The 25,234-nt window shown below is 30.6% G+C and overlaps 1 protein-coding gene across 3 annotated transcripts in view; it reads right to left on the bottom strand.

The window, feature by feature from the left end:
- Nucleotides 1-5,595: 5,595 nt before the first annotated feature.
- The window catches only part of LOC134715101 (jouberin-like), a 53,968-nt gene continuing 34,329 nt past the window's right edge, over nucleotides 5,596-25,234 (bottom strand). For all 3 annotated transcript variants that reach the window (XM_063577029.1, XM_063577039.1, XM_063577021.1), the window contains 9 exons: nucleotides 24,878-24,998; nucleotides 24,051-24,170; nucleotides 23,348-23,480; nucleotides 22,997-23,067; nucleotides 19,345-19,410; nucleotides 18,574-18,736; nucleotides 17,516-17,583; nucleotides 16,870-16,958; nucleotides 5,596-9,540 (listed from right to left, as the gene is read on the bottom strand). In XM_063577029.1, coding sequence (XP_063433099.1) covers nucleotides 9,435-9,540; nucleotides 16,870-16,958; nucleotides 17,516-17,583; nucleotides 18,574-18,736; nucleotides 19,345-19,410; nucleotides 22,997-23,067; nucleotides 23,348-23,480; nucleotides 24,051-24,170; nucleotides 24,878-24,998 — 937 coding nt within the window. In that variant the 3' untranslated portion in view covers nucleotides 5,596-9,434. The remainder of the gene's footprint in view (nucleotides 9,541-16,869; nucleotides 16,959-17,515; nucleotides 17,584-18,573; nucleotides 18,737-19,344; nucleotides 19,411-22,996; nucleotides 23,068-23,347; nucleotides 23,481-24,050; nucleotides 24,171-24,877; nucleotides 24,999-25,234) is intronic.

Genomic DNA, 25,234 nt, shown 5'->3' with positions numbered 1-25,234 from the left:
ATTGTTTTAATGGTAAAACACTCTTTAAGCTGCAATGAGAGTCCCGTCAAAAAAATAATTACTTAAACCAATGAAATCTGTCATATTGTCGCTGGTAAATAATAACTATGTCATTAAAAATAAAAAATAAATATCGGTCATTGGAAGTCAAAAATTGAAATGATTACAAAGATTCAAAGTATCTAACTGATTTATCGCAAAAATCACACAAACACCCACGCTTTATTGCCAAGTTTGTTTGAATCGAAGTCGTGCATTGTTTAAAATTAATGCAGTAGGCCTAGTTTCTAAAAAAAAATTCAGTGCATTTGCTCTTAAGCAAGAGCGAACGAATTTACAAGAGACCAAAATGATACATTAATTAAACCTACAGATCACCGTACGGCCTTCAACAATGACCATATCGCATATTTAGTTAAAAAAAATTGATTACTTTTGTTTGAAGAAAAGGAAATGCTTACAAGAATATATCAATATCATATTGAAAAAATATTAATTTTAAAGTGATCCATTATAGTTTTGACCGAATAGATTAAAGTTAAGAAGACCAAGCAATAATATAAATTATTTTCGTTAAAGCAACAAAAGCCAGCAAATCCTGCACAAATCACAAATCTCCAAAATATCTTCATCGCTTAAGTGAAAATAATTGAATTTTCATACATTTACAATCAGAGGCTAATTGTTTCAACTTGAGAAAAAAGATCGGATGAGTTAACTTTCATTTGAATAGTATAGATTGGGTCTTGAATAGTGAAGCACCCGGCAAATTACATTACGTCAAATCAGTATTTGACAAGAACCATACGTGTCGTGTGACAATATTTCGAAGTAATCTTATTGACACAGAATTCTCAACAGTATTGCTTGATATACCTGAAATTGACTTGATCATCGGTCAATGTAGTGTTACTTAATTACACTTCTCCTATATACAGTGCTGTGCTTACCTGCATGCAGTGCGTTTTTATTGGATTTGTTTCATCTCGGACATTAGTTCCATCAAAGAAACTAAATTTGTTACTGATTAATTTCCAATCAATTTTACTTCTCTCTAAAACATCGCGTGTGCACCTGTCGTCTGTATATCTAAATTATCCAATTGCTTTAGAATACCTGCACGCGCTGACTGTCATCTGCAGTACTGATTGATAGAGAAGCTTCAATTCCATTTTAAACGTGTCCTATTCTCGCAGGATTTCTCTTATCAAGCATCCAACCTATCGTGTGTCGCAGAATTCCAGAAGTTAATATAATAATAATGATTTTGTCCCAGGTAGAACACCAAGCGCGTGAAATATTAAACAGTACAAGCAGCCACGTGCTATATTTTTCAGGTTTACCAATATTGACGAACGACATGATGATCCAATATAACGATCGCATTAAAGTTTCTCCAAAATGCAAACATTGGATACATTATACAGTTCGCTTAGATCATCATATAGATTAAATAACATGAAATGCATTTGGAAAATTAAATGAAACCTAAGCACAAAACGTAACAATTGCACAAACACGCAATCACAGATTCCATATTTTGAACTGGGAATTTATTTTCGAAAGTAATCAACAGAAAATATTTATTAACTTGGCATGCAACCGAAAAAACATCTTTGCTAGCCAATGGTTAGAATCCGACCCCTTGGTCCCCAAATTTGTCCCTTTCTCTCATCTACATGTAGCTAACCGGGATTACGATAAAGTCATTAGGGGTTAAGGTGCGATCCCCTCTTTCTATTAGCGACGAGTAACGATCTGGTCTTTCATCTTAACGAAGGGACCGAATCGTGACCCTTTTGATAGCAAACATAACAAAAGGGATACTGGAATCTGGTCTTGTAAGCTCTGCCCAGTCCATTGTTTAGTCCATTAAATGTACCCTGAAAGTTTAGCAATGTTATACATAGTTCAAATAACTCCAAGATTTCAAATAAAGACGCGAAGTCCATACGTGATTTTTAAGAATTTCCTTTTCAAAATATAACTTTTTAAAGGACTCTTTATTCAAGAATCTGTAAAAATGAGAAATTTAAAATGGATCAGGCATAAAAAAAAAAGCCCCGCTGTATCTGTTATTTTTTCCCCAAATCAAGTGGGAATGAAACTAAATGTATGATGACGGACAAGGACATTTTTGTTAGATTACTGATATAACAAAATTAAATAATAATAAAATTGAGAATGGAAATGGGGAATGTGTTAAAGAGACAACAACCCGACAATAGAAGAACAGACACCAGCAGGAGGTCACTAACAGGGAAAAAATCCCGCACCCGGAGGCGTCCTTCGGCTGGCCCCTTATATAAACAATATATACACTAGTTCAGTGATAATGAACGCCATACCAAACTACAAATTGTACACACGAAACCAAAATCAAAAACAATACAAGACTAACAAAGGCCAGAGGCTCCTGACTTGGGACAGGCGCAATATTCCGGACAGACAAAATGAACTAAGCAACAAAAAAAAACCAACAAAAAAACTACCAATTAACACAATGTAGTACTAGTGATCCTTGATCATTGTCACTTAAACGAAGGCTACAATATAGTGTTCAGTTTATTTTTTGCTTAGAGACAATTGATATGTCAGAGCGTATGTTTTCTCTTATCGTTTGTTTGTGATTCTAAATGTTCGGATTACGGGGTTTGGTATAACTAACAAAAAAAAAAGAAACATAAGAAACGAATCTTTATTGCTTATATACAATATTTACACAGTCAAAATAAATTCTTACTAAGAATATATGTTAAATTTGAATGGGAGTTTTTATCTATTGTATATATAAATGTTGATCATGTTTTTTATACCGATTATTCTAAATAACTTTGCGTGTTTCTTGAACCCCATGCATCCCATGTATAATTCAACATATTACCAGAACTATCTGAGTTCTATGTGATGCATTATTTCAAATAAATATTGTTTGAACTCATGAATACCAATGTCAACCTATTGACCTTTCCATTTCTTTGCTTTTATTTAAATTAGTCTAAGATATAAAATAAAATCTTGATTTGTATTGTGCACTGGAAAACGTGTCGATCTGGATACCCAAAGAGGAGTGGGAATTAGTTTGAACTCAATTCCATTGATTACTGAGATCATAAAATATAATTGGCCATTAGCATGCATCTCCGATTTATAAAAAAACTAACGTCCCATGAGATATAATACCTATGAATGCATACGACGGATGTGGAGGAATTCGATTGGCTAATTTTTAAAACGTGTCGGCTGCTGGACGCAACGTTAAAAGAACATATTAGGTTAAAATATTCGATTATGCTGTAAGCTGTTTGTTTCCACCCGTATGAATTATCGATTTGGCGGATATGGGACTTAACCTAAAGTATTTGAAAACAAAAGCTATTAACCATAACGACTTTTTATTTCCTTTCAAACATGAATGATAATGCTTCATCGATCTCTTCCAATAATCAGCAGGTATCCACAGAAAATGAAATAGGTGGTTAGAGAATTATATTAATGTTTCATCAGCATGAATTTTTATTTAAAAGTGATGTAGTTTTTCGAATTACACGTTTTGTAACAGTTATTTTCATAATTTAAACAGTTTCAACTCGGCTCTTGTTATTGAATTGCAATAATTAGATGTGGGGTAACTGTCAAAATTAATACCAATATCTACCTTTATGAGTGCACGCTCCCTTTTATTCTCTTACGCTTCAAAGTTTTTCGTCCATTTCAAATTACTGGACAAGAGGTAGCATCCATCAAGTTAGAATATTATATTTATGATTTCTTATGATTTTAAAAGAACAATGATTAAGCATGATTGATTGATTGTTGGTTGCGTAATGTTCAATGGCAAATACCTCACATGTTCAGGACGACAATAATTAAATAGAAATTCGTGATAGATACTAGTACGCCAAATACAGCTAAGGTAATGTATTGAAGAAAAAATGTTGGGGTTGATTCTTTATATTATGTCTAAAAGCGAAAAACGCAGATACAATTTATCAGCGTTCTGTATTTTTTTCAGTTTATAAATACTTTCAAAGTATGCTGAAATGTCTCGGTGTTTAACTGAGTATACCCAGTAATTAAAAATTATGTTAAAAGTCTTAGACATAAATGTCTTACATAGCTTGTTAACAGGTCGATGATCAAAATGCTTATTAGATCAGGTCTACATCTTCATGAGCCAGCAACACATTTATGTAGGGGCATCAAAACAGTCACTACCAACACAACTTAGTGTATCCCTAAAGAAAAACACAATACATGTACAAACTGATCTAGATTTCTTAATGTACTGACTTCGAGCATTTTAAACTGGCCAAGAGTAGCAGTAGTATAATTACTATGCAATGCCCAATTTCAACTAATCAATACATATTAACAGTTCAAAGCCACATTCAACTAATGTATAAACCATGACATGTTTATGTGATCTGTTAGTTTATACATATGAACTAAGATGTACAACTAAACCTACATCATCGAGTACATAATCCCCAACACATGTAAATTGGAGTCGCATAACTTTTTTATGCCCCACTTAGGGCTATCATGTTTTTTCTGTCTGTGCGTCCGTTGTTTGTCACACTTCCAGTTAAAAGTTTTTGATGAAGTTGAAGTCCAATCAACTTTAAACTTAGTACACATGTTTCCTATGATATGATCTTTCTAATTTTAATGCCAAACTAGAGTGTTGAAACCGATTTTACGGTCCACTGAACATAGAAAACGAAAGTGCCTGTGGGGCATCGGTGTACAATAGACACATTCTTGTTGCAAATCATCATTGGACTCCTTCAGATATAACTACATTCAATATTTGACTTATGGCTGATATGGGAGATGATGCAGAGAAGCACATACATGTAGATGCTGTTCTCAATAAGAATATCACATTTTTTTAGGTTGGCAATAAAATACCAGTACTTCCATCTGTTGAGCAAAATTGTCCTTTAATCAAGTAAGATGTTAGTATATGATAGCAAATTATTTATATATTTACTACGTTTACCTCTGAAACATTTGCCACTGGACATTAAACAATTAACAGTCTAAGGGAACCTAGATTAATCAGAATACAGAGGTACAGAAAGGATGCATGGTACCTTTAGAGTGTATTTGATGAAGTATTTCATTAAACTAGGCTGAAAGAGATTGGTCTGGGCAAAAAGTCCCATTCATATCTCACAGAAATAACTGAAGCTAGTCCTGGCTACATTATATAGGTGTAAGCATATGTGTACCATGGATCTATTCTGTATTATTTTGGTAAGCTGGGACATAATATAACTTTCGATTGATATAAATAAAAACAAGATAAGCTTTAACTTGTATTTTTCATAATAAATATTCATCTAGTACATTTACATATATACACTATATATAAATATATTTATAATTTGCATAGTAATTTTCCTTATAATATTATAAATCACTAGAAAACATGCTTCAATGATAAAATAGGTATGATAAGGGCCATCATTTGTAAGGAATTGTCCAAAGCTGATACAGGGGTGGATCCAGTCATCGTCAAAAGGGGGTTCCCAACTAAGAATAAAGGGGGGTTCCAAACATGGGTCATCTTTAAATGCATTGATCTACAAAATAAGTGGAGTTCTAACCCCAGATTAGCCACTGTGATAAGTTATATTTGACAGAATCATGCATTAGGAACGTCTTGAAGATAATATATGATGATGGATTCATAAATTTTGATTTTGAATTCAAGAAACCAAAACAAAATGTCCTTATCATAGCTTCTCCAAGAAAAGTACATTATAAATATTGAAGTTACATAAGAATAGACATTACACTTTGGCACTAAGAAAATGAAGCACAGTATTCACAACAATTTAGGTGGATATATATCATGTTAGCTAATGTTCTGTTCTGTTAAGTCTGAACTTTGTATAAATAAAAAGGAATCCTTTATCTGGATTTGATTTAAAATTAAAAACATTTGTAAAAGTCATTTTTATATACTCCTCTCTAAATGCAAACAAAATGTTTTTACATACAAATGGACAGATTTGAAAACCTTCTACTCCCAAATACCATATGCACGACAAATTAAATTTATATGTGAGGAGAAGATAGATTAATTTGAAACAAAACTGTCTGCCCAGCTGACTCCCTATGACTATATCTTGACAATTATGAAAATCAGAAACTGCATTTTTGGCAGATTTATTGTCTATTATATCTTTAACAAACTTTTACTATTTCTTTTGACAACAATACAGCGACTCCTTCATTGGCTATGACACTAATGACAAAGTTTTCCTACACCAGAGAAAGCTAGCTAGACTATAAATGGTAATTAAAGTAATCATAATTTACAGACAAATTGTGAAAATTATGCAATTATCAGTGAAAAAGCACAAAAATAATCAACGCAATTCACTTAATTATACAATAATTCAGTCGAACAGATTCATTGAACACGGCAGATATTACATCATCAACCATAAAAATCATAATTATAGAAATAAACAATCACAAATAAAACTGATGTCAGAAATTATAAAAATATCATCTAAAATTAACAGGTACCAAATGAGGATTCATATTGAGTTTTTACAAATCAACAACAAAAGTTAATTAAATTGCATGGAAGGTTCAAAAATCTTGTTTTGTACATCAAAGCTTCATAAACAACCATGTTTAATCATATCACAGTTAAGAAATAAATGGGTGGAAATAAACAAACGACAACAACAACCTGAATTAACTTCCTGGACGGAATCAGCTTATATATTAAATCTCATTAATTACAATGAACTCTGTAACCTATTCATACTAGTTATTTCAAAGACATAATTTTCTAATTTCTTTATATAGATTGTTGATTAACATTGATTTTTAATGTCATTGTTTGTAGTACTAGTGAACGAATATTTCAGTAAGATTTGATCATGTTTAATGTGGTTCTAGATCTGCTGGGCTGTTTAAAAACAATGTTTTATAACTAATTGTTTGTTTCTAAATAAGCTTCACAGTTGGCAAGTAACTAATCAAGGGATACCCCTTTTTGTCACCCCGTAATGGGCAGATGTTTTTTCAAGGATGACAAAATACATTAAAACTTATGAAAATGATTGAACATGCACATGTATACTTTCTCCCTTGAATGGAATGAGATGTAAAAAAATCTTACATTTTTATCTTGTTACATTAAATGTTTTGTAAACAACATAGATAGGGGTACAAAGGGAGTCTATCCCTGGCATAGCCATTAGATCAGAAAGGGGACCAACAAAAGACAACCAGGCTTTATTTGTTTGCCTAGTTTCCTTATGTTTTACTATACAATAAGTCTTATATCATTTGCATATCTATAAATACTTGAATTGGATTGGTCAATTAGAATTTTTCTTTTGGTTTACACTTCAATAAACCATGTTTCCGAAACTACATAATCTATTCATGCGCGATTCACATTCTTGCAGGGATGAAACATATAGACATCAATAGTGTTTTTTAAGGTGGTACCTAACACTACAGGGAGATAACTCTGAAAATCAGCTGACCGTTAAAATTACATTGCGTTGTTAAGGGAATATTAAGCTGCTCAATGATCAGAATAAGTGTTTGTCAAACTGCTATATAACCAGTGAAATTTTTCTGATAAAAATGGTTGGTTCAAATTTTTTTTCCATATTTTTGTCAAATGGTCAAAGTAAATACTTACCGTAGTCAAATTTTTATGAAAATTAAACAAGCCAAGTTAATTTAAGTGAAGGTGTTGGGTACCACTTTAAGCAGTTGTTTGTATGAACCCTACCCTCCTGGCTATGGCAACAGTTGGTATGATTGTAGATGATTTCTCACTGATGACATACAGAAGCAGGTCCATGATTTTCAAAATGGTGAGAGGAGGGGGTGTAGTAAAAAAAGATAAATATACTTAATACTTTAAAAAAAAGATGTCTAATAAAAAAGAAATGAAATAGTAGAGTCCATTAAAATACATATACATGAAGTAAATATAAATATACTAACATTACTACATTTGATTTCAATAACCATTGTGTACCATGTGAATAATTAGATCTATGAATGAAACCATTTATTATTTTTTATATATTAAATGCTGTCATTAAATAACAAAAAAGAGCATAAAAATATAAAAAACATGACATTAGCAAATACAACAAACATTAAACTGACAAATCATCAGAAATATAATTTCAATCAATTATTGATTCATTTTTCCATTTCAATTTATTGCTTGACAGTTAACGAAATGTACAACAAACATCAGTGATAGGCGATATGCATTTGTTTATCCTACAAAGACCACTGAATAATTGATCATTTTAATTGTGAAAACCGATCTCCGTATCAAAATCGTCAATATTCAACAAAGGACATGTCTTTCAATATAAAGTCCTGTATGAAAAATGTTTCTGATGGATTTTAAACTGTATCAAATATCCCTTTTACATAAAATAAAACCAGTTTTATAAATATTTCAAAACTTTGCAAAATATCATATTTTTAATCCTTTTCTTTGAAATATGAAAAAAAATAAAATTAACCAAACTTAAATTCACAAGCAGAACTGAATCAGACAGAAGCAATAGAGTAAATAGTTTTGTTGAAAATGTTTAAATGTCAAATAAATAAATAAATAGAAAATATAATGAGATTCCATATAGTTTAAATTATAGTTCAATTGTAACTCATGTAAATGCATGCAACTACCGCAGCTACTAAAACCAAAGATCAGTCAACCTGGACGGATGAACAGGAGAAATCTCCATAGAAACAAGTCAAGATAACAGATCATAGAAATCAAGAATATGATTAATCATTTACCAATCCATTTTTTAAAAGGTAAACCCCATAACAAAGTAAAGGTGGAGAATTTGGCATATTTTCAATAAAACAATTTGATTAAGATTGAAATAGTATTTGAAAAAGCAAATTATTCAAATTTCAAAATACAGGGGACATAAACATATGGAATACTTATAATTAACAAAAAAATCTTCCTATGGAAAATGTTGATTTGTATTTTTGAAATAAATCAAGTCTTTAAAAAAAAACAAAAAAAAATCATGAAGATTTCTGTTTAAACTTGTATTTTTCTGTCCACTAAAGTATAAAATCAATATTACTGGGACCCCTATCCATATAACAATATTACTGGGACCCCTATCCATATAACAATATTACTGGGACCCCTATCCATATAACAATATTACTGGGACCCCTATCCATATAACATTAATTGTCTAATTGATGCACTAATCATATCTAAAAAAAACTTTCAACCTTTTGAATTTTTGGAAAGTTTGTATAAAATGCTAGCAAAAAATAAGACCCCATAATGCAATGGTTCTTATATATGAAGTTGACATGATTCAAAATTCTTAAAATATCTATCACAGCTATGCTTCAGTAAGGTCACAAAATGTTTGTCAATAAATCATCCTTCACGCATTTGATTCTCCAACAATTTTGCTATTTCGTTTCCCGCTAGCACTATCAAGTGAGGCTGCTTCAGCATTCTCCAAGGAATCACGTTTCTTTTTCCTTCTACTGAAAAGATAATAAGAAATAATAGAAAACAATGAATAATTTAGGACCTTCTAAGTGTGAAATAATGACTTTCACACAAAATATGAAAGAAATAATAATTAATTGAAACCTATCAACATAGCTGAGTTAGCATGGTTAAATAAGCTGTAGAAGTTTTATTCCCATCTTACTAGTTTTTATACCTCCAGTAATAATAGCTTATTATTTATTTAGGGGTACACAGCAGTTTAGGACATGGTTGGCAGATTAACATAAGCTTCAAGCTATCGTTTTCTCTCGTATTTTCATAATGAAATTTTCATCATACTTTCACAGTTTGACTGATATTTCCCTCAGACTTTGTTCATCCAGAGTATTGTCTAAGAAAAATGAATGAACTAGAAACAACTTTTAATATTTTAGATAGTAATATGAATACAACTTTATAAATCTACACAAATGATGGTGAACTTTTGAAAAGGTAATGTTTTAGATAGTAATATGAATACAACTTTATAAACCTACACAAATGATGGTGAACTTTTGACAAGGTAATGTGCAATAACTGATAGTACTTGAAGATCCTCTAGCTAAAATTTCTTGTAAATAGTATTAAAGCATGCTAAGTTTACCACTGGAAATCAATACAAAATAAGTATGTGTTCATAGTACATGAATTCATCACATGCATTATCATTTTCTATTATCAGTGGACCATGAAATTCAGGTCAAAACTCTATTTTGGCATTAAAATTAGAAAGATCATAACATGTGAACTAAGTTTGGACTTCAACTTCATCAGAAACTTACATCAACACCATATGGCTCAAATGCCACAATAAATCACAGAGCTTGCATTTTTTTTTAATATCTTAGTATGTAGTTCCTATAGCTATTAGGTGTTTTTCTTAAGGTAGTCAAAATGAAATTAAATATGGCCATGATCTCCCAATGCCACCATGCACAATTCTATAAGTTGATAAATCAACACAACCTTTCAATATATATATTACATGGGCTAGTCCTACATTTAATAAACTAATCTTGAAAGGTTTTAACAATTACTTTAAAATATTATAAAAATGTCATTAGAGCATCTTTCATAAAAGAAAAACTGGGTTATCTCAATCAATGAACCTCCCTTTTCCCATTAAAATTGACTTATTTCCTCCCTTGCTATAACTATGATTTATACCAATAATTTCTCATAGATTTATAATTTGTGAGGTAGAATACAATAATTCAAATTTCTGCATGGATTCAGCTGATGCTTCAGGAAATTGTAACACCCCATTTTCACTGTCAATATAAAATCGTTTTATTTCTTTTCTCTTTCAAAATGTGGGAAAACTCTACAAATATTTACCTTTCAGTTAAATCAACAAAAACTTGTGCATAGCCACAAGAGCAAAAATCATTGACAAATAAAATAGCATTTGTTCATTTTACTTTGGCATAAAAGTACAAATAAAAATAAAAAGTTTGCTTCACAATTAAAACCTATAGATTTCTGATGTTTATCATGATAGATGCTGGTTAACAAGGAAATTGATGTTAATTACCTTACAAACAAAATCAATTTTTTAAAATCCTTTTTTTTTTCTTAAAGAATTTTATGTTTTTGTTGTTACTAAATTGTCCGTAATATTTTTCATCAAATAAAAATAAATCAGTAACATATTTCACACGATATGTCAAATGAATGTAATGGTTAACGAATTAACTGGTATCATATAAAATGTAATTCAGTCATGCTTTTTGTTACATCCCAAATAAAATTACAAATAGAAGCATTCAATTCTTAATTTAAGTTTTTTACATATTTATCCCCTAAAGGACATGTGTTTATATGTGTCTTTTAAACAGTTAAAAGAGGGGATCAGAGGGTTCCTGATTCAGTAATCTGGGGCTTAAAAACATGAAGTCCTGAGGTTCCCAATTTAAAGAAATTTAAATCCTGACATTCAAAAATTAAAAAAAAAAAAAATTCTCCAAAGGATCAATCCTGAAATCCCAAGCTCAAAAACACCAGATATCAATGTCCGATGAAGGTCTGCCCCCTTAAAGTACTGTAGATGGTTAATTATTTGAGTTCATCAGTTAATGGAAAGAAAAAGTGTACATTTTCTTAAAACCATAATAATCAGACATATATGATATGGACCTCACCTTATATTGCTCAGATCAATGACAGGGTCAAATTAAAACTTTTAAGTTAATTATTGCTGTGTCATGGCTATAAATGAGGTAAGCAAAATCTGGTTGGCTCAGTTAGTTTAATGTTACCCAGTAAAGCAATATGCCTACCTACAGACTGCTACCTTAAAACTGTGAACTTGAATTGAGATAATGGCTCATTCATTTCCTCTATCTATTGATCTTTTTAGAATTTATTAAGGTAATTTCTAGAATTAACTTCCTTATACTTAATATGATGCATTTTATTTCAAATCTGATTAAAAATTAAAATTCATTAAAAATATCATCTTTTCTATTCACTATTTACAGAATGCCTCATATTCATTACATACATATACATGTGCTTTTTTTCAGTATTTTACATATGTTATTGCGTTGCAGTTTTACTGCCATTAACCTAACATCTCCTTTTCTTCATACTTAAGAAGAAAAATTCCATACAAAATAGTTGATCAAACTGTTTTTATGCAAATATAACTGCAAAGCTGTGTAATTTGAAAAATAAATATCCCATAACTATCTAGCTTTCATCTACCTAGACATTAAAAGTCATCTTTTTTTTCTTTTCACAGAAAGATTTTCTTCAAGTTTCCACAGGTTAATAAATGAAACATCAATAAACCTGATCAAACCATCAGGCTTTCAATCTAACATAGAAAGTGTTGTTATATTATGGAAATATACTATTGTTCTGGGGAATATGAATAGCCTTCCATTTCTATAAGAACTTGGCAGCCTATAATCCCTCACAACAATATCTCTAATCACAAAAGACTGCAGCTTTAACATTAAGATTATTTAAATGCTACTACTTTCAATTTATTCAATGGAATTTTCCTGTTTTTCTGCAAGCATCCTGTGTAAGAGGAATAGAACAAAGATAAGCAAGACGTAGAAAAAGACTAGTATGAAATATTGTAGAGTAAATTATTTTATTTGACTTTGTTTTTGTGATGGGTTAAGCTTTGACATATCCCAACAAACAATATATGTCATGTAGGTAAGATAATTGCCAAGAACTAGCACTAAATTCCAAAGAAATCACAATAGGTTATTTCGAGGTCTAAGATAAAAAAAAAAAGAAAAAAAAAGAGGGAGTAATTTCCAAAGACTATAGCCATATTCATCTGAATACAAGATCACATAACAAAACTAAATCCTAAGGCACAAAAATAATGAATTAAACTGTTTATTGAACATCTAAGCTGCTTAGTATGAAGAGGTGAGACCAGTTATATGAAGCCAAGAATATGACTTCCAAAAGAATTTGTCCATTTTATAGCTTAAAAATATTTTAAGGATACTGTTTGTAAAAAATTCTGCATTAGTATCCTTAACACTGTCAAACTGTATAATCATTTTATTGGTAGTAGGACAGTCAATAATGTTTTTCACTTGTACTTCACTTTACACCCAGTATATACCAGTGTATTGTAACTTTCCTATCTTTTTTTTTTTAATTCACATGTCACATTGAAACAAAACAAATATGAAATACAACTTTCCATTTAAAAATTGAATTTAACCTGAAGTATTGAAAATCTAAAAATCAATGAGTATAACTTGGAGAAAAGAGATGACATGGAATTTACAATAGATAATTCCATGTGATTAGAGTTCACAGAGAGATTCTTCACTAGCAATTAATGACAACTATGATGTTGACCCATGCATATATTATACAAAATTCATTAGAAGATAGTGTGATGGTTTTAAAATCAAGTAACGACTCTTTGATCTTTCAGAGCTGTTTTCAATAAGACATCAATATTTCAAAGCTTTTTCTGCTTCAGAGCCAAAACATTTCCAAACACTAGTCAAACATTTAATAATTCTTTAAAACATTTTCTGGGGTAATGAAAAACTTCTAATTAACTAGCAGGGACATTACGAAGAAATTTCATGCAATTACATGTTTACGTTTATCCGTTTATCATGTCAATTTCCTAAGGGATCATGTATCATTTGTAAATCGTTGGTCATTTCGCTGTAGGAACTTGTCATGAATTATATATACCACCAATAATCAGTTAAATGGTTATTGTTATATTTTGTGACATTTGAGAAAAGTCAGCGTTCCAGATTTATGAATAATACAGTTTGATAGAAATTTCATTGTAAAATTATCTGATTCTTACTTTTGCTGACATTTTCATAAATCAAGGCTTTTAAATGTATTACTAAGTATAGAACATGCTCTTAAACATTTACAAAACATAATTTTTTTTAAAACTCTTAGAAATATGTTAATAAAAAATTAATTTGAAACTGTATTTAAAATATATTTATTTTTACAAAATGTAGGTGCGACAAACATTTAAAAGATACAAGCAGTCTACAGACAATCAAATTTATACTGAGGTATTTCTGAGGGATGTCAAAGCATGTAAGGATGCTCTTTGATATTTACTTTGCTTCAATTTTAAATAGAATTTAAACATAATCTACCAAGTTTTTACATTTTAGAGTGGAGAGGCCAATAATCAATACTGAAGTGAAAACAAAGCTCATTCAAGTGACAGCCATCAGATATTCCACATATTGGAGCAAACGGATAAATTTTAACACTAGACATTCATTGATAATATTATATTTCAATTAACTTTAAAATGGATGGATAGTAACCCTTTACTATGCAGGGTCCCTAATATTACAGCCTGTACCCTATATACTATTGCATGTATTGTTTTTGCTCCAATGACTCTCCTTACTTTTAAAAATGTTAATGGTCAACTGTATGATATCAATTTTTAAATTGATGCATATTACAGCAATCTTAGACTAATAATTTTTCTCAAGTTTAAGGTGCAGTTTAAGCCAAAATATAATCTTTGAAAATTGAAATTGAAAAAAAAATAAAATTCTGGAGGCAAATTTTAAAAGCCAATAAACCATAATGAATGTACAGAGCCATATCATCGCTATGGAAATGAGACTTCTAAATGCTTACACAGCTACAATTCAAACATCATTAACTTAACATTAGTGGTTCATCTTAAACAGATCTAATCACAACCTTTAACATGTACACTATGCAAAATATAGTCAAAAGAACATGACTGAGGGGGCAGAGCCAAATATTCTCCATGGAAATAAATGTGCCAATATACTAATACAATTCCATACCAATCATCATTGACCTACCACAAGTGGTTCCTCATTATCTGACCTAATCACATACTAAAACATGTAAACTATGCAAAAGTTTTAGTCAACGAAACTATGGGGCAGAGTCCAATAACAATCTCCAAGAAAATGTGCCTATGCAAGTCACTACCAACTATGATTACACTGTACTACAACTAGTGGTTCCCCATATCTGACCTAATCACAGACTTTGCTGCGACAAAAAAAATCTACAAATCAAATGTTGCAATAAAAAATTCTTTGCCAAACCACAACAAAAAGTTTGAATCACCAGACTGCAAAATAGTGGATGTTGGAACAATAAAAACTTTAAAAACATTCATCACTGATTCATTCTGGTTAATATGACTGACAGACATTTATGATCTGGGACAAAACTTTAAACTCTGATAGTTCATAGCATGAGGAATAATGATCAACATCATATAAAAGATTGAAATCTTGAGTAATATGACGGTATTAATCAAAGTGTGATTCTCCATTTTCCTCAGTGAAAACAATACATATAATTATAGCACTTGACTGCTAAACACAGTGTAACTTTCCTCCCTTTTTATTGTGCCCTTGCTGATTCCCTTTCCATTGCCATTTTGCTGAATGATATTTTTACTATACTTACTGTCTCCTTATAATACTGGTACTAAGATTAAAACATAATAACTTGACACTGAATACACAAATAACAGGAAACAAAATATCTGCTATCTATCAACATTGTGCATTTCTTACATTTCAAAATTTTATAAGACGGGTTGCTAAAAATTCTATGCAGTTAAACAGTTTGATTTGATAAAAAATATGCAATTTGGTCAGAATTATAATATAATGAACTGCAATAGGTAAAGGGCAGCGGGCACAGGACATTTGAGGGAAAAAAATAAAACTACTAGGGGACATTTGAGCGCCAACATTAGAGCCCATTTAAGCGCCAGATTGATCCACTAACCTGTATTTTTGATAGCCCATTTTAGCGATACTTTTATAAAATTACAAACAACAAAATATATAAAGATACGAAGTATAGAGGAATGTGGACCACAATCGAGAAAAGATAAAGAGAACGAGCAGTTCCTAATGCAATTCTATGAACAGTATTGCACAGGGGGTATATCTAGTCGAGCCCGTTGCATACGTTCTCTCTAGTTTATAAATTCCAGGCTAGAACAGACTTTTAACATTTGATTTTACCTTTTAGACTTTTAGTGCTGTATTTTAATTAAAAAAAATTATATTGTTTTATGTTGTGCTGTCTTGAGTCTACTAGTGCTGTATTCTAATTGACATGTTTTATATTGTGCTGCCTTGTATTTATTATATATTATTTATTTACTAAAAGGGTTAAAAAATGGGCTTTGACAACTTTGATTTTTAACTAAAATGGATTAAAATTCTGGCGCTCAAATGGATTCTACTTTGGCGCTCAAACATCCTATTTATTTTTGCTCAAATGTCCTATCAATGCGCAACATCTACAATCAAGTCACAGTAAGAGAGAAAAACATGAAATCGTGGGTGATAAAGACGTTAATCTTAAATACTGTGGATTAATTATTTTTGTTAAACATTTTTTTGTAGAATTGTAGATTTCTTGGATATATGTGAACTATGACTTAACATGTACAACAAAGTATAACTTCTATATAGGCTTGCATGCAGACTTTAACAAAACCTTGAAAATCAATGTATTTTTATAAAATAGTCTGACAGCTATAATTTCTTCTTAGAAACCGTTATAGCAGTATATATTTATTTATATAATCAAAACCTCTCATACAAAAACATGCTTTAGAATGTATCAATTGTGACTTCACCAATGTTTGAAGAATAGTTGTTATTGCCAGTAGTGAAAATCACACTCCAGTAAAACAAAATGGTCTACTTTTCAAAGGTTCACATAGAAGAAGTTCAATAGTTTTTGTTTTCAGGAAAATAGTATCTTTTAATATATAGCTTATTCATTTTCTTACAGGATACAATACACTATTTGTACTTTTTCTAACCTACCTTTTTCTTGAACTCAGAAGCTCATCTTCAGTATCTTCTGTGGCAGAAATAAACTTCAACTCTCCAGTCTTTGTTCTGACTGCAGTCACCTTCAATAAAGAATGACAAAAAGATGTCAAACATATACCAACTGACAAAAAGAGATCTTTGAATTGAAAGGACAGTGAAGCAGATTTCTCTATCAACAAATTTATTCTGCAACTTCCATTCTTTTGAATATATAGATCATGACCAACTAGTTGACACACAGGTTTTGCAGTACAAGGTCAAAACAATTCAAAGAATAGAAGGTTGCAAACTTTTTCAGATAAAAGCTTGTTCTAAATATTTTGTCATTAAGAAGTTGATGACTGACACATCTACCTTTGTTTATACATTCATTGCTGGAAGTCTCTGTTATTTATCAAAATGATTTGCAGAGTCAGCACTGCACAGCAAGAACAGGAACGCTCTTCAGTTAAAAACAAAAAAATAAATATCAGCTCTTGTATTGTTCAAAGATGATCATACCTAATGCCTTGTATATGAAATACACACATTTGGTTTTTTTAAGTGTATTTTTGTCAAATTAATCTTATTTACTCTTATATTCTTGATATTCAGATTAACTTCATAAAGATAAAATTTCCTCAGAAAAACCACCTACCTTTTTATCATCATCTTCATCACTCTCACTATCTTGTACAAGACCCATTTTAGCATCAATATCAGCACCTGTACAATACAATAAATTAATTAATCATACGTTTCATAGTGTATTGTCTCTAAACTCTATGTTATTTTAACATTTATCCTTTTATTGGTACAGACAGGAAGTTTGTATGCCATGTTGTTTATCTTAAATTTTATTCTGTGTCATGAACTGATTATTTTATAATTTGTTTTATGAAATATCAGGCAAAATCACTTCTTTTCTTTATTTACATAGAAATTTCAGTACTTTCTTCATGTTTTTTAGTACAGCATTATGTAATTTCAAACCTTATGTTACTATATTTAAAATTCCAGAAGCATTATGGGTGCACAAACTGAGCTATATTTCTGTATTTGTAGAAGTAGAAACAATAGGTAGTAGTGACCATGTTCTTTTACCTGATGTCCTTAAAAAAAATCAGCAGACTTGCTCTTTCAATTGGCCATTGGTTGGTGAATATGGACAAATGATTATATTGGTTCAAAAGATATTACATGGAAACCAAATTTTGACCCACTTTGAAGCAATCAATTACTGATGTGACTGTTTATATTTGAAAGAGAGCTTTATCTCATGGGACATTACAAACCAATCTTTATAAAAGAATAGGCTAAAAGGATAACATCTGGACACCATTATTTTTTTTGATCATTGCCAGAAAACTTGCTACTATTAGTATAGCCAAAATCAGACATCATATCTTACATACTAATATCATTATTCTGGGAGGCATTTCAGGAAATCACATCTATGAATCTAGCATTTGTTTGAAGATCCTCAATCAAAATAATAAATGCATACAATAATTTATTACTATGAGCAAAACAAATTTGAGAATGGGAATGGGGAGCATGTCAAATAGACAGCAGCTGAAGGCCAACAATGGGTCTTCAACGCAGCAAGAAAATCCCACACCTGGAGGCAGCTCCAAGCTGGCCCTTGAAATAAAAACGTGAACTAGTTCAGTGAATATGGATGTCAGCATTCCTATTTTTATTGATTTGACATACCTTCTTCAGCGACATAATTTGAAGGGAAGTAACCCTGTTGTCCGTCGGGCAGTTCTCCCATCCACCAACTATCACTATCTTTGTACAATATAGATATAACATCTCCTTTGAATATGGTGAGTTCATCTGATCTTTGGGCACGGTAGTTATACAAAGCAATAACCTAATTAAATACAAAATATTAATCAGAACAGAAGAACACAATTAGACAAATTTTAACTAAAACAGAATCAAACAATCCACATTAATTATTTCTTTTAAGTTTTGTAAACAAATTTATTTTCATGTTGAGACAATTGAGGACATTTTGTCTGACTTCAGCACATTCACAAGTTTGTATCTTTGATGACATTTACATGCAAGACATTTAGTTTAACATATTCACATTACTCTTCTACACCTCACTACTATCAAATTACTTTGCAGCTCACCTAGCTATTTTCAACTCAATTTCAATTTGACGGTTCTTAGTAGTATAGCATTTTAATACATGTTTGTTGTGTGTAAAAGCTAGGTGTGTGTGTTTTTATTGAACAGAGGATTCAAATTTTCTTGAAAAGCCATTTAATGTTTTCACTGACAGGTACATAAGACAACATGCTAAACTTTAAAAATCTTAATACTACAATAAATACTTGATAAAACAATCTTTTTTACAATGTTTGATTGCAATTACAATGTGTGATTACTATTACAATGTCTGATTACAATTACAAAGTCTAATTACAATTACAATGTTTGATTGCAATTACAATGTGTGATTACCATTACCTGTTTGTAACTAGGTACTGCTTTACCAGCAGGAGCCTGGAAACTGAACTGAGCTTTCCCTGGTCCCTGCAAAGACAATTTTCAAATACATTATTTATCACACACCAGGGTTATTATATACGACAATTATTACACATAATCTAAGCAGTTTTAAATATAATTAAAAATTTAATAACCAATATTTAATAAATGTATTAAAGTATTGAATGCCAATTTTTGAAATTTTGTTGGGGTGTAAAAGCATTCACCTAAGTCCTTTTTGTATTTCATGCTTCATACTAATAATGTGTGCTCATTGTAACGATACTGTAACCTTGTAAAATTACAAGAAGCATTCAACTCATATAATTACATTTTTCTGCTAAATCCATGATATTATGAGTTAAATCAAGCGTTTTGTGTGTTTTTCTGTACATTGTTTTTAATGTTGTCACAGAAAGCATTTGCAGTTCTTGATATGGCATTTCATTCAACAATAAAATTCAATATTCAAAAATCAAGTTTAGGAATTGGGAACGCCAATCAAAAATACAAAATCATATGAAACTGCTACACAATTAAAATGTTTACAGCTGTAAGGAAAGGTAGAAACCTTGGTCAGCTTGGTTGTTAGCTGAAACATGAAGTCATTATTAGGTTAGATAAACTATCCTCCTTTTAAAGTAGACTAGTCCGACAGATAACTAATCTATCTATCTCTAAGACTAGACTACCTTGAAAGGAGGGTGCTAAATCTTACTTAATAATGACTTACAAGTAAGCTTACTTAGGATTCTACCTTTCCCTAGACACTCGATGCAATCAGCTGTAATAGTAAGTCCATTTAGAAAGGAAAAACCCAATGAGTATACCTCATCCCAAGGGAATAAATTCCAGATGTATTTTAATAATCCTATGAATAAAAGCATGAATTAACTTTTCTGTTTGATCAATCATTTGAAAAAAGCTTCTAAGAATAATTTTAAATATTCATCTAAATAGGTCCATTGCAGTTGATAAATAGTAACTTTCAGATCTCATTACATTTGTACTTATTTCAAATAATGATGTATCAACTTTCATGCAATTATGAGGAGGCACAGTTATCAAGAGTTCTTTAAACAAATATCTGGGTATTTTCCCATGCGTCACAGCTCATGTACAATATATTAATTTTTAGAAGAAGCTTTAGATAGAACATTCCTACAACTAATTGTTTAAGTTTTTAATTAAGAATTTTCAACAAACAATCAATAACTCCTTGATTAACTAACTGATACACATTTTGTTTACTCGATATCCCCCCAAAAATCAAAGCAACCTCATTTATTCTGTACAAAAATTTAAAACATAAGTGAGCACACTCACATACCCATGCCCCAACATTGTCACTGCACAAATAAATTAATGCTTTCAAGAAAAAAAATTGAATCATAATTTCCTGTCGATAAGCACATCTACATAGTATGTCCTAATTATCAACAAATTTTCAGGAAATTCTGTTGTGTGGTTTCAGAAGAATTGTGATGACAAAAACAGGACTGACGGGTCAAAACATTATACCCTCCTCATTTTTGTTGCATTGGGTATAATAACTATTATAAACTGGACATATACTGTATTTAAAAGGTGGAGAAGATACAAAAGAGGCAAGCAAAAAAAAACCAGTCATTATATATTATCTTACCTCAATTACATTTTTTGGTATCATTTGGCAAGAGTGACCATGTATAGACCCTGTATATTTAATAGAGTGACCATGTATAGACCCTGTATATTTAATAGAGTGACCATGTATAGACCCTGTATATTTAATAGGGTGACCATGTATAGACCCTGTATATTTAATAGAGTGACCATGTATAGACCCTGTATATTTAATAGAGTGACCATGTATAGACCCTGTATATTTAATAGGGTGACCATGTATAGACCCTGTATATTTAATAGGGGTTAGTGAGCATGGTTTATTTCAATGCACAGTTAGAAATGGTAGTGAGGAAAAAATCTAAAAAGTTTGGACATGACACTAGATGAAGAAATTGATGATTAACGATTGAATAAATGCAGAAAACAGATTAAAAGCGAATAAGATGTTCCTGATGGCATTTGTTTTTGTATAAACCAATTGAAGTAGGTTCTTTATAATAAAGACTTGATCACTTTGATAGGACACTAGCCTAAATGCCACATGTTAAAATAGCTGGATGAATTTGTTTTGCTATCACCCCATTTGGAATTAACTGACCCCATATATATATTGCTTTAGCTCACTAGAAAACTGTGAAACTAATATTACACTGACTGTGTGAGACCTCTGTGGATAGTCATGGTCATTAAACATCCCCTTAGTAGAAATATGAAACATAATCATTCCCTTTAACCTTGGATTGAACATCAGTCATCAATTGATACTTTTAAAACATACCTTTCTTAAATAGTTTTTTTTTAAAGTTTGAAATTTTCCCTGACTATCAATTATTCAGTTAACTTTTCTAGTTTATTGATTTTGAGTCTATACTTCATGGATTGATATGAAGTCTGTACATATTAAATGTTATTAACATTTATATTTTAGACATTCAATACACAAGCTAGACTTCATGGGTTGATATGAAGTCTGTACATATTAAATGTTATTAACATTTATATTTTAGACATTCAATACACAAGCTAGACTGCATGGGTTGATATGAAATCTGTACATATTAAATGTTATTAACATTTATATTTTAGACATTCAATACACAAGCTAGACTGCATGGGTTGATATGAAATCTGTACATATTAAATGTTATTAACATTTATATTTTAGACATTCAATACACAAGCTAGACTGCATGGGTTGATATGAAATCTGTACATATTAAATGTTATTAACATTTATATTTTAGACATTCAATACACAAGCTAGACTTCAAGGGTTGATATGAAATCTGTACATATTAAATGTTATTAACATTTATATTTTAGACATTCAATACACAAGCTGAATTTGCTTAACTATACAATAAAATGTTGATTTAATACAAGAATCTTCTGGCAGGATTTTCAAGGACCAACCGATATCTATTAAAGGGGTTAACACATGATTCACTCAGAATAACAACATTTACAACATGGTCACAACACCCTATATATGATGTTAGAAGAAACCATGATTTACAGCTGTTATCATTCAAAATGTGGCAAGTTTATACTAGAAGTATATGTATTGATGCCAATGCAAAACTATTTTTATATTCATATTTTAAAAGTTTGTATAGTTTTACCCTACCAGGACTCAAACTAACAACCTCCCACACTAAATGCCTACATGCTATAAATTAATGACCTAGGCTGTCACGATGGAATTGATACACAACTTTCAATGATAAATGAAAATTGGGATCAAAGCAATGATTCACTAATTTTTTCCTTTTTTCAATTCTACCAAAAACTAAAAGCAAAACATAAAATTTGTTTTTTCTCCTCCACCTGGTTTAATAACAGCATATTCTTACTTTTTTTTTTTACATATGATAAAATTGAAAAAGGATTTTGGGGTATAGAAAAAAAGGGGACACAACCCCAAAAAAGGCCAGAAAACATCCAAAGGCCCAAATGTGTCAACACAGTGAGAAAATCACCCACCTGGGATGTGGAGAGGTGTTGTGAAATTATAAATACTTACAGCTGTCATTGAAAGTTGTGGTGGCCTGCCTATAAATGTTGGACTAGTACTTCTGGCACCATATCTACCCACTGTAATCAGGAGAAATCATAAAATATTGTGTTTATCAATTTATCATTATCAAAGGAGCATTACCTATTTGGTTCAATCTGCTAAAAATAAAATTAAAAAAAATAAAATAAAAAAAAATAACCCATTTGAATTTCTGACTTGAGAGTCAAAATTAAAACTCATTGATAATGAACATGTATTCATTTAAACCTAAGTTTGAAATATCAATGAAGAAATGTGTACCTTGTTTGTTAACTGTAACAATTTACAAAAAGATACATTCAATTCTTAAATAAGTACCATCAGTAAATCCTGGTCTCCAGTCAGAATCCCCAGTTTTCATGTACATATTCTGTGATCTAAACTGTTGTTGCTGCATTATACCACTCATGGTCTTCGTTGAATGAGGTGAGAAAGTAGCTGGGGAGGCCATCTAAAAATTGAAAATAAAAATTTGTTGAATGAATTGAGAAAGAAGATGGGAATGCCATCTAAAAATAGAAAATAACCTTAAATTTTCATGATTTAATGATTCTCAAATATATAAATAGAACTAGATGTATTTGAATTCAACTGGAACGAAGCTTAAACTCAATATATAACTCAAAATATGTCAGGTGAATATCTGCAAATATAACAAAAAGTAAGCATCAACAAGTACAATTTCAATTATATTTTCTGAATCAAAAGATTCCTGATTCAGTGAAATAAGGCCCTTTTTTGTTTTATATCCATAAATAAAATGTATAATAACAAATATCAATAATCTTGTGCAAGTACTTCTTCACAAACACCTACATGAAACCTCCAAGACTTCTTGGTGTAATTGTTCGGTATATTGAGTACAAAAGCTAACAGAGTTAATTTAAATTCTAGGTCATGGTTCTTGTATGTAATAATTGAGCCTACCATTATTCTTGTTGGAATTGTTAAGAGTAATGGCATAAAAAGCATACCAAAGGTCTTTATGAAACCAATGGGTCCAAAGATGAAATAAACGTACCATAGTTCTTGGTGTCATATTAGGGTCTAATGATCTGAATCCTGTATGTGCAAGTTGTGGTGAGGTAGTTGCTGGTGTCATTCCTGGGAGGTCTAGCGATGGAGTTGATGCCATTTGAGTCTGAAAAAGTGAAAACTGCATCAACATATCTGGTATTTACCAACTGTTTGAATCTTTAACTAATTGTCTATTTATTGAAATTATTCACTTACTCAACAGTGTAGAAAGGTTAATTCAAATAATAAATAATTGATACATTTTTTTTTTAGAAAAAGATCCTAAAAAAAGTTAAATCTGAAAGCTATGACTTTAACTGCTAAATATGAAAATGATGTCAAGGTTATGTTACAACTGACAGACTGACTTATATTTCTAATCAAAACCCATGTTGACCCACATTACCCAATTAAGGAAAAACAGATCTAATTTAAGAAACTGAATTGATACAATCGGGATGATTCGGCCACTAATATTCGACATCAAATACAACTTTATTAAAATCAAAATCATTTTTATCTAAAAGTTAAATGATATGGGATGATTGCTGATGAACATAGATCCACCAGAGTCAATGATGTGGATGGAAGTAACAGTCAAATTTTGCTTTAGTAGTTGCAATCACTTTACCTGGTCACTGGAGCATGAAAATAAGGTTAGCATTAACATTATGCATAAAAATTTGTTACAATTACTGGTTGACACTTCCATACAAATTGTAGTTAACTGAGATACCAGAAAGGATTGTTTTCAATAAGATATGCAAATGTTTAATCAGCCAGTCTTTTAGTGCTAAAAGTTTTTCAAAGAAAGAAAATATGAAATCTTACTGTAGCACTATGTAGTTTCCTTAAAACTTTTTCATATCTTCCTGCAGTATGGGCATTGAATTCTTCTTTGTTAAATATCATGGAGGAAGCACCTGTTGTTAATTCCTCTTTTCTAGGAGAACTAGAAAATATAAATAATATCTTTAAATTTACATTTGTAATGAATGAAATCTGCACATTTTCCTGAAATTCAAATGCATCGAAACATATATATGATTGTTTGTTTTAGAAGGAATGATCTTCAGAAATATTTGTATAATAACCTGTTTATTGAATGACAATTCTTAATAAAAAAAAAATCAACAAATAAAAGTGCAATGTTAACATGAAGTAATTGTAACAGGATGCTGTTGCGAA

The sequence above is a fragment of the Mytilus trossulus genome, chromosome 1, assembly GCF_036588685.1.
Source record: "Mytilus trossulus isolate FHL-02 chromosome 1, PNRI_Mtr1.1.1.hap1, whole genome shotgun sequence".
Lineage (NCBI taxonomy): Eukaryota > Metazoa > Mollusca > Bivalvia > Mytilida > Mytilidae > Mytilus > Mytilus trossulus.
The sequence above is the reverse complement of the archived record's forward strand: the minus strand, read 5'-3'. Positions and strand labels throughout refer to the sequence as shown.